Source organism: Anthonomus grandis, chromosome 1 (genome assembly GCF_022605725.1).
Source record: "Anthonomus grandis grandis chromosome 1, icAntGran1.3, whole genome shotgun sequence".
Classification (NCBI taxonomy): domain Eukaryota; kingdom Metazoa; phylum Arthropoda; class Insecta; order Coleoptera; family Curculionidae; genus Anthonomus; species Anthonomus grandis.
Window position 1 is genome coordinate 12,783,393 of NC_065546.1, and position 11,480 is coordinate 12,794,872.

General features: G+C 34.6%; 1 protein-coding gene across 1 annotated transcript in view; it reads left to right on the plus strand.

Moving 5' to 3' along the window:
- Positions 1–7,629, plus strand: part of LOC126737209 (uncharacterized) — a 39,952-nt gene extending 32,323 nt beyond the window's left edge. The window contains exons 3-5 of the mRNA XM_050441993.1: positions 6,203–6,393; positions 6,458–6,727; positions 7,101–7,629. Coding sequence (XP_050297950.1) covers positions 6,203–6,393; positions 6,458–6,727; positions 7,101–7,377 — 738 coding nt within the window. The 3' untranslated portion in view covers positions 7,378–7,629. The remainder of the gene's footprint in view (positions 1–6,202; positions 6,394–6,457; positions 6,728–7,100) is intronic.
- Positions 7,630–11,480: the final 3,851 nt, after the last annotated feature.

Genomic DNA, 11,480 nt, shown 5'->3' on the forward strand with positions numbered 1-11,480 from the left:
AAATTGAATTAATTGAATAAAAGAGCAAAGGTGTTAAAACTATTCAGACTCAAGGATTTTGCTAATAATATCTTTAGGGTCTAGCTGTTTCTCTTTTATATTAATATGATTATGAGATCGTGCTGTTGGTATTTTTTTAATCGACCACGTTCTTGGTAAACGTGTTTATTGTGCATATCTTATTAGGATTAACACCATGCAAATATGTTCATAAAAGTCAGAAAACAGAATCTACATTTAAAAAAAGTAAAAGTAAAGATATCTATCAAAGACCCTTATACGAAATACAACGATTGCTCTGGTCTTTTTCATCTTAAATTTATAATTTATTATGAGAGCGATGCTTTTATTATGTGCTCGTGACAGATGGACAAATTTTCGATTGATCGGATATAATTCTTATAACTTTGGTTCTATGGAGAATTTTGTTTTCGGGTAGTCATCGTTTTATGTGCGAAGGATGGCGGTATGCAGTGGTGAATTTTTTTTTCGCTTTTCTGTTTTTGAGAAAAAAATTGGCCTTAAGAGGTTGTGGAAAATTAACTGGGCCATATTATCTGAAACTCATTGACTTCAAAGGCCTCCACGAAAAGCTGCTCTTAAAGGGCGATTTTTAAAATAAACCCGTAAAGGTGAGGTTTTCATGTGCTTGAAATTGGAAATTTAAGCGGGATCTCGCGGACTTTAAGACTAGGAATCAGTTGTGAGGCCTAAACGGCGATGTTTCCGATGATGCGTATTAAACAACGTAAATGGAACTCTCTTTTTTGTAAAACTATTTTCTGCAAAAAGTTACTCCTTTAGAGATAAACAAGCTCAAATGCAAAAAAAATTTCTTTCCAAAAAAATTGTTAATTTCTACAAAAAAAAAAATTTTTTTTAATACAAAAAAATATCTTAAAATTGACTTGTTTAATTAAGAGCATCAGCTGATACCAAACAAATACCAGATATATCCCATGGACTTGGAAAATCAAAAAAAAAGATAGTACTAGCTGTAGGTCAATAGAAAACATTTAAACTATTGGGAGATTGAATAAAAGAAACTTGTGGGCTATAAATATTTTTCTCTTATTTCATTAATGATAATGTGTTCAATGATTCAAAACTTGATGTAACTTTACTGAGTCAGAAAAGATATACCATTTATTATATCGTGGCGTCATCTAACTAACATGCTTAAAACATGAATTAAGGGATCTGCACCAAAAAACGTAAACTATTCAAACAAATTGATTATTTAAAAACAAATTTTTGAATTGAGAAAAATCGAAACAAAGTAAACTAATAGTCGTAAAAAAAGGGGTCTATAAGAAATGCGAAATCCAAAATTCTACACTTCTTTTCTTAGCCTAACTGCTCGGGCTTCGATTTTCTATACTTGTGTCGAATTTCCCTTAATCCTCACCTATTACACGTGTTATAGAATATACTTTTCTGGGACCTAACAATCCTTACTTTCAATTACATAGGCAAGAGAATTAGAAGATCATTCATAAATCTCAAAAAACTAAAATTCAATGAGTTAAGATAAAGATTGATAGTGTCATATCTACAGGTAATTACTTAAAAACATTTATTTAGAGTGTTAAAGTAAAAAAATTTGTTTTTCTTGACATACTTGACCTAGTAGTTAAATTTGACTATAGATAAGCGAAAAAAAATGCAAATAAAAATAAGCGGTGGAGCATAATGTTTCAAACGACCCCGATCAAGTATCAATTGAAACACATTATGGGGATAGTTGTAACAAAAGCAATATAGATTAAATAAAAAACACATTTCTTTTATTATTCAAAAAAGACTCAAAATCATATAGAAACTGTAAAAAATGCCTCATAACAACAAAAAAATAACAGAAGCTAATATTCTGCTTATGAGAAGGAACATTAAACAGAAACGTAGGAACATAAAATAAAACTTAGGAAAAAGTTTAAAAACAAAAAACAACAACTGGTAGTTCTTATAATATAGATGTGTAACACTTAACTTTTAATTTTTGGTCAGAGCTTGGTGGTAATATGAGAGCTCTTGTGGTGTGCATGCTTCATGCGACCATATTTTGCAGTTAGTACATCGGATCCACTGTTCACCTGGCTTACTTTTATTAAATGGTTCAACACACACCAAACAAAAACATTCACTTTCGTCGTCGGTAGAATTTTCAGATGACTTCTTTCTTGTTCTCATGGGTGCTTTTTTTGGGGGGATTTTCTTTGGACCCTTCTTTTCGGTTTCCAGATTCCGTTTGACCTTTTGTGTTTTCTTATTAGCTTCCCTCTCTATTTCCTCCTTTTCCGGTGTATCGGTGTACACGGTTGACTTCCTCTTTTTCTTTCGTCTTGCGTTTATTTTTCTTGGTGAAGCTTTTCCGAAAGGCCTAACAACTTCTGGTGAAAACGTGTTATTTTGGGTATTTTCGGAAATTTCACAATTTTTTAGGCCCTGAGAAGTTAATGGCGTTGGGTTTTGAAACTCATCTTATAAGGTTGGTACAGTCAGATTGTTTCCTGGATTTGAACTAGGATGATCATTTGGAGGTTCGGTTGAAGGCAACCTATTGGTAACAGACGTAGATAAGGTAGGATTATCAAATGTATCTTCCAAAGTAGGATCTGTCAGATTCAGATTGTTGCCTGGATCTAAAGCAGGTGAAACTGAAGGTTCGATTGGAGGCAACCTATCTGTGACAAAAGATGGCGAGAAATCTGTCTCCGTAAAAATATCTCTGTTAAAAGGATATATCCCTGTGCACTTCCGGCTTGGATATTACTTTGTGTAAGAGCTAAGGGCAATGATGTTGCCGCAATTCCGGGTAAATCATATACAGACATCGGTTTACCAGGGTGACTACGAATCCAACCATCACAAGCAGATTTTATTGCTTTCTTAAAAGGACCGAAAACTGTTCTATCGAGGGGCTGACATTTATATTCCATCAGTTTTACAATACTCTAGAGCTTCTATACTAATATGGGATGAGTGGTTATCGTAATGTGGGATAGTGTGAGTAGAACCTTATGAGCTTGTGAAGAATTTGTGTGCTTTTGAAAGTGTTTTAAGAACAAGACGAACTCTTTTTCTTGCATCCATCCTGACCAGTTTCCAGCCCCAATACACCCTGGTGGACCATCATGAATAAAATGATCCTGAAACCGCAGTCGAGGAAAAATATACATGGGCGGAATCGAATTGCCTAGTGCGTTTATTGCAACCGTAACTGTTACGAGTGTACCACGTTCTTGTGAGGTAATTGCACCCACTTGTTTCATGCCTCTTTTTGTTACAATTCGATTTGGTTTCTGGACTGTTGTCACACCAGTTTCGTCTACGTTGTAATTATCCTTTGCTTCAAATTTGTTTCGATCCAAAACTTTGGCAAGATTATTAAAAAATACAGAAACCTTTGCACAATTGAAGCTGGTTGCTCTGGCTAAGCTGGTTGCTTGTGGTGCTCTTATTGATAAGTCATGGTGTCTTGACGTAAAACCGGAAAACCAGTCTTCTCCTGCCATGCCGTTTTTGATCCAAGTGTCTGGTTTATCTATATCATATTTAATGGTTAATTCTAACGCAAGTCTCCGAATATCTTTGGTTGACAGACCTTGATAAATGTCTGCAGCTTTTTTTATATACTTTACCATTTCGGTTTCTTGAAGTTCATTAAAAACTTTATTTGCAGGTTTATAGCCCATTGTCACAGGAGGTTGACCTTCAGTATTCCCCGCAGCTTCTTTCTTTCGCTTGTATCTCAACAAAGACACATGAGAGATCCCAAATTGGTCGGCAGCTAAGCGAAGAGAACTTCCATTTTTGAGCACTGCATATGCAGATTCATATAAAGATATATCTCGACTTGAACAATCAGTTTTCGGGACTCTTTTACGGGGCATCTGAAATGCAATAATCTAATTAATTTACTAGATTATTGTCCTAACTAATGAAAGCTGACAAATTAACTAAACACACTACAGACTCAATTACAATTTATTTCATTTTAAAAATGAACGGCGGGGTCAGTTGAAACGTTACAAACGTTCCCGTTACAACTGACCCAAACAACTTTTTTAAATAAATGACACCATATTTACTACAAACAAAATTAATTTCAAATTTAAACCAAAGTAAAATAAAGCTAAGTTAATGGGCTAACTAATGAAAACCGACAAACTAACCAAATACACATACAGTCTCATTTACACATGCATAAGAAATATAGCAAATACTTACTTTGGATACGTGAAAACACAAAATCTCGCACTAGGTACGTATACTTTGTTTAATGGCCCGCGGCGTACTGCCAGAAAATGGTTGTCGATATATTACACGCGCAATTTGTTTTTATCTTGTAGCGGAAGAAAGTTTTGATTACTGTTTCAATTGACCCGTGTTACAATTGACCCCAGTCTCCCCTACTGGACTTGGACTGGCCCCTCTGCACATATATCTGCAGGAGGAAGTCATAAGACCACTTATAGACGGTACCATGTCAGAAATGGCATCCCGGCAAATAAAGTTTCTGTGGAATCAACTAAACTGGTTGAGAAGGTGTGCAATCATAGCACACTTGGAATAGCATCAGGTCTAATGCCAAGAAAAACATGAGCTCAAGCTTATACTCGCTCAACATACCAGACCGAACTAGAGAAAGCGGACATTCCAGTATAGTCAAAGGGCTCCACAATTTTGGAGTACAGGAACAGAAATATCTATCTGCCTTGGGAAACACTCATAAATCATTCAAGCGAAAGTACTTGCTTAACCAAATGCAACTTAAAAACAGAACCATCAAAATCTATAGCGATAGTCAGACGGGCCTAAAAGCGCTATAATAATCTACCCTCACTACTGCTTGTGAAAAGTAACAAAACTACCCTAAAGTGGCTACCGGGATATGTTGGTTATAAGAAATGAGACGGCTAAGAAGCTTGACAAAAAAAGAAGCAGAGCCAACCTGAACCAGCATTAGGCATCGTTTTCATACTGGATACAACAAGGAAGGTAACAGATACAATACAGAAACTTAACAGAAAGTACCTAAAAGCCCTAATGGGAATGTATACTTACTACTGCAGACTGCGTCACCACATGAATAGGATTGTTTTAGCAGAAAATAATGAATACAGACTATGTATGGACGAGGACGAGACTGCAGAGCACATCCAGGGAGAAAACCAGGCGGGCAATCGATGCCTTACCTCAGACGGACTATATTAGGAATGCTTCTCCAAATCAAATTCGAAAGGAATTCGATATTCCTAAAGAAGACAGACTTAATTAGGGAAGTATAAATACCTAGGAGTGAGCCATAATAGACCTAGGGTGACAGTGGAGGGACAGAAGGTGCCCCGCTCACAACAAAATATTACCTAATTTACCAGTTCTTAAAGAAATAGGTATAGCGTTCTTCTGTGTAACAATAAGACAAAAATAAAAAGTGTAGATTTTCAAAACTAAAGACTTTCAAATCCCTTATTTTTTGGCAAACTTGGTTGATTTTTGATTGAAAAATTTATATAAAATATGTAATAAGATAAACGTGAAATGTGCTTTAAGAGCAAAGTTTTAATAAAAAATAGTTTTACCGTTTAAAAAAAACCGTTAATTTAAATCTTTTTACACGTGTTTCGCTAACTATATTACCATCTTTAGAGAAAGGTTAAAACTGGCTAGTTTCGTAAAATTATTTTCATTTAATGTTCCAGTCGCATTCTAAATTTAAAAAAATTAAATGTAAAAATTAGATTTGTATTTAATTAAATTTGTATTAAATTTAATAAAACTATTGTAATATCTTGCTAAGCGGGGGAATCAACAGAAGCTGCCAGAATATTGCAATTTTTTTAAATCCCTTTGTGCCCGATGGACAATAAGGGGTCCAAGACAATATCTGATATAGAACTTTTTCAAATAGATGTCTAGCAAAAAATATATTTTTTAAGTTTACTTACCAGCACATTAAAAGGAAAGTGTTAAAATTAAAATTGACATATTTGCCACATAAAATATAGAGTTGACGGATTGACCTTCTAATATAAAGAATCTGTATAATATTTTTGGCTTTCTTACGAGCTTCTTTCTTTTAGCTTGTCTTTCTTATGAGCAAAAACTGTTTTTCTCCTTTCTATTTCCCCTCTTAATTATTAATATGAAAATTACTGAATTAGTAAAATTAATATTATGAATTTTATTCTCTTTTTAGCCATATACTATAGTAAATGAAAGAAACCACCATCAGCACCACAGGCCTGCTTATAGCAATAATAGCCCAAGGCAAAATGGTTACACTTCATCTAGAGCCCCTTCGGCATTAAGCAAAAGTAGCCGATATGATGATACCGGGTCCGATATTTACGTTACTAGTGGAGCTTATAAAGCACCTTCCGAAATTAGGTAATTATTCATATAAAAATGTATATTTATAAAAGATACTTACACACTTTTTTAAAACATTCAGTCGGACTTCCAGACCCAGAGCTCCAAGTCAGTATTCTTATCGATCGGGCGTGGCGCCCTCTGTTGCAAGTAGAGCAAGTAGGAGTACAGTGAAAACAGGTCGGGGTTCTAGAAAAGCAGGAGTAACTGTGGAAACTATGGCTGCTCCTAACCCTTTTTGCCCTAACATCAAAGGGATGTGCTGTTTGATGCTTTTACTGAACTTGGGCATCATTTTGGTTACATTGGGATTCGTGATAGTCATACAATTCTTTGAGCCGGTCATTGTCTGGTGAGTAAAAAGATCTAAGTATTTGAATTTGAGGAGTAAAAGAGCTGTAACTCAGATAACGGAAATCATCCAGTGAAAATCCACAAAATGTCTAACACATATCGATGAATATTAGCTTATATCTATTAAAGATAAAGATATTTAAGGTAAATAAAGATCAAGCTGAGAACTAATATATCCAACGGATGTCTGCTGTTGATATCACTGGATAGTTCTTTTATCCTGTCATGAATACCAAATAAATTTCCATTAGATTAATTTCTGCTGTCTGCAAATTTTCTGAAGCTGTCTTTATTAAAAACACGTTTTACTTAAAGTTAATTAAAATTTAATAGTTTCTTTAAACCTTTAATTAAGATTTTGTCTATTTCAGGATATTTGGCATAATATTCTTAATATTCGGCTTCCTAACTCTTATCGGTAGCCTTATATACTGCGTTGTGATATGCAGAGATGTACAGCCGCCCAGCCAAGTAAACCCAGACGAATTGTACTGGACTCACCATTGGTCCAAAACCATCGGGGCGTCACCTAGTGAGATCCATTATAAAGCTGAGGAAAAATATGGAGATGACAGATATAGCGATAGATACTCTGTAAGCAAGTTGTCTGGGAAATATTCTGATCGGGAGAAAAACGGACGATATTAAGGATGTATTTCGAAGCTGTTGCTGACAAAAAAATTTGTTAATCCTGTGAACTAATGATAAAAACGAACTTTTATAATTCATCTATGTGTTTTATCTTTTTTTTTATAAAATGTAAATAATTGTAAGTTTATATGTAATCACTAAAAAATAAGTTTTGTTACTTACTTATGTAAATAAATAATATTTTAAGTTTCAACGAAACTGGAATAAGTTTGTCTATTATTGTGCTAAATAAAATTTAATAACTACTAATATTGTAAGTTATTTTTTTTACAATTAAAATTTATTATTAAATAATACCTAAGAAAGCCGCATATAAAATATAACTTCCATAACAATTAACTTTATATTAAATTAAGGATGAAACAACTGAACTATATCAGATTTAATATGTTTGCAGTTAATACTAAAATGATTTACCCATTACGAAGTCTAGACAGATCTATCAATTTGCCAATGATACAGCAATAATATTGGCTGCATAAAAGCTCGACGGGGTGTAATGGTGTAAATGGGCAGACCAATGGAGATTCCAGTTCATTCCGCGGAAGACTCAAGCGATAATGTTTCGAAAGAGATGCAAAAGAAATTCACGCCATAGACTAAAGTGGAAAGATGTGGATCTCTCTGCTTGGGCAGCTTTGGCTACGAATTCTAAGTATCTGGGCGTATTCCTGAACCAACATCTTACTTGGGCACGATACACAGAATTACAAACAGCGAAGAAAAATGAAGAGCAACTTCGCCAACTGCACTCCCTACACTACTATCATTGCGGACTAGTTTGCGCATGTACAAGGTATATGTGAGGATAATCCTTAGCTAGACCTGTGCTTCCTGGGTAGACTTAAACAACAGATACTTTGGACGACTTAAGGCTGTCAAACGGAACCTTGTAGCGTTTTATTTTTCTATTCCTTATGTTCACTAACGCTCCATTGACATTTCATTAATTTCAATAATTACATTAATAATTTCAGTCAACTTCTTTTATTCATATTTCTTTAAATTCACACTGTCAATGACACATTACTACTGTAACGCATCACTCTCCTGGTTTAATTATCTATGCTTTCTGTTGACGGTCCGTCACTTCTCTGATTGGCTGATATTGACAGCTCAGGCGACAGGTGGGGTGGGGTCGTTATTGATTGAGTCGGTACTGCGTCCATTTTTCGAGGACTTGTTCCCGTGTTGCAGGTAGGAGCGCACGTAAAAGGCCAGTTTTTTTTTTTATTTTTCGAAGTTTGTGAAGCAGGAAGTGGCCAATATGGTTGATAATTTATGGTCCTTAATATTGTTCCTTTAGGGAACCGTTTATTTCATAATTCTGGTGCAGGATGCCCAAGATTTTGATGTATAGATAATGAAACCTAGCAAGGGTTATACTTTTCCGTTTGTCTCTTTATTCTTCTTCAATTATTGTTGGTTGCAGACTTTTGATTTCCCCGGGAAATTGCTGAAAGCGGTGGAGCTGGAGCTAGAGTTAGAGCTAGTATTAGAGATTCCCAGCCGAGATAGCTGAGCTACAAATGGCATACATCCACAACCTCGGTTTTGTAGGCAAGCCGTTCATTTCTTGGAGGAATATATAGGCCAGTTTATTCAATTTATTTAAATATTACTAACCATAGATTTGTCTCACTTATTTAAATTTTTATTAATATACCTTTTATTTCAATTTAATGATACAAATATTTAATCAATGTCATAATTTAATACGTCAATTTCTTATCTGTAATATTAATTATTTTTTGTTCAGTATTTTTCAGTACCCTTTTTGGTACTTAAGTAGATATAACACGGTTAAGGCTGATATGCCTTAGGTAAAAAGGTCCATGAACTTTTCCCTGCATAATACCAATATATACTAAAAACTTTAATAATTGCAATTAAATTTCCAAGTGCTGAAATCTACCTAGTAGTGAAATCATAATTTAAATGTTACTATATTTTAATTCATCGCAAATTATTAACATTTATCAGATTAGAACATGCGGTGTGTACATATCTTTGATGTAAATATAATTTGGTTGTATTGCTGAGATTTTTTTTTACCTCCTTAAATCTACCTTATCCAGGGTCATTTAATTGTTAATTGAAACCTATATACCAAGACATTTTCTTAGTTTTCTTTCATTAAAAAAAAAACTAAGTGGCGCCCTCTTATTTAATAGTTATAATCAAGCTTAGATTCTTTAATAGCCAGTCATAAGTAAACTTTCAAACAATCCCAAGCCTCCAATAATTCTGAGCTACCGTCTGCAAACTCTTGGCAAAATAGTAACACTGTAAAGTTAACGCCGCAACCTTCCGCATCATCACAGAAATATTCGGGTTCGTCAAGGACATCACTCTGTCTAGGAGCTTGGTGGCAGAACTACTTATCCAATAGCCCATCCCACACAATAAAAGCCCACCCAGCAGCAAGACACCTAGAGCCAGTCGACTGTTTATCATTGCAACGTTCAGTGCCTTTCACTTAACGCAGGACATGAAAAGCTGCAAGTAAAACACGACTTCTGTAGCAGAACATGATACATAGATAAGAGGTAAAGAAAGCAACATTGATTTTAACCTGAAAGGCCAAAGAGATATTAAGAAAAAATCCAGCTTTGCAATCGTGTTTTTCAACACGTTCCATGAACGACTACTAGTATATAGCAAAAACATGCAGAAGGAAAGATGCCAAAGGATTGACAAAATAAGGAGCATATCGTCATTGGAAATGCCTTCCTAATAACAACCAGAGCATTATCCAGCCAGTTATCAGAAGATAGGCCAAACGTTGTGGAGTCGTGTGACGAACCTATTTTTGATTTAATCTACTCTAAGAAATCTGTAAAAGTGTATTGAAGGGTTTGGCCAAAGAATGTGATCAGAAATGCAGTCACCTACATTGAACACTTCAAGAGAAAAACTATTACCGCCATGAACGTAAATTATGCCTAAAAACTGCAAATATATAATTTTTATGATTTTGGAGAATAAATTCACAAGTTCAAAGTTCGTAGAATGAGAAATCATAATACTATTTACAGTCCTATAACTTTGATAAAAACTAGTAGTTCTAACGGTTTTAGAGATAGTATGTCTGTAAAACTTAATAGTCGCCAACATTTATGGCACGCTTTTCGGTGAGACTTTCGGATGTAGTAAGTATAGGGTTTTAAGGTTTCTTCCTTCTTTCCACAGCATTTCTATATTCATTAAATTACTCTAACATTAATGTTCTGCGTTTTTCTTGGCGATAATTCCATATTATATTAAGATTTTTTTTTGACTCGATTAGATGTATATTTTTATTTATGCCCTAAAATGATTTTCGTCCTAAGAACTGAAAGCTACAACTTATTGCAAGGATATCACCTTTTTTATTACCTTGCACACCTCTGTGTCTAGGATTATACATTTACAGGATTTACGATTTACTGTTGTTGTTCTCTCTTACCTTATTGAATTTCCCTAGGCAGTCTCCTGCCATCTTAGACCTGATGATATATGAGCTCAGTGCACATTTGATTGTCGATAAAAATAACAATTTCCTACCTTTAATACTTTCTCTTTAAAATTTGTGTTCTTTCCCTTTGAAAGCTACTGGTGTATTTAACCAGTAGCTCCAAATACATGGCGTATGGCCCGAATATCCCACTTCCATTTTTAAATAATTTTATGGTGAAAAGAAGAGCATTTACCCAATCTCCTCTAATGTGAATGTTTTTTCTCAAATTAATATTTCTTCGTTACATATATCATAATTAGGAATATAGAAGAATAGAGTGTATTGGCTCTGAGATAGTCATGCTCCTATATCTCTTGTTCTCCATTTGAATTATAGATAGTCGCTTAGTCACATAGTGCCTCTGACTGGTCTCTATCTATATGTCGACGGATGCAAAAGTCTAAGGCAAGTATAACCTTTAGTTTTACTATTGGAGCTCTTTTCCTAATTCCTGTGATACACACACTAATGATTGCACTTTAATAACGGTTTCTCTTGTAGTGCTCAGCCTTGTAATTGCATGCCAAACCAATTACCCATAAGAAACTATAGGTGTTACTATTTCGTCCTGTAAAGTAGACTGCACACTATGATGGCAATG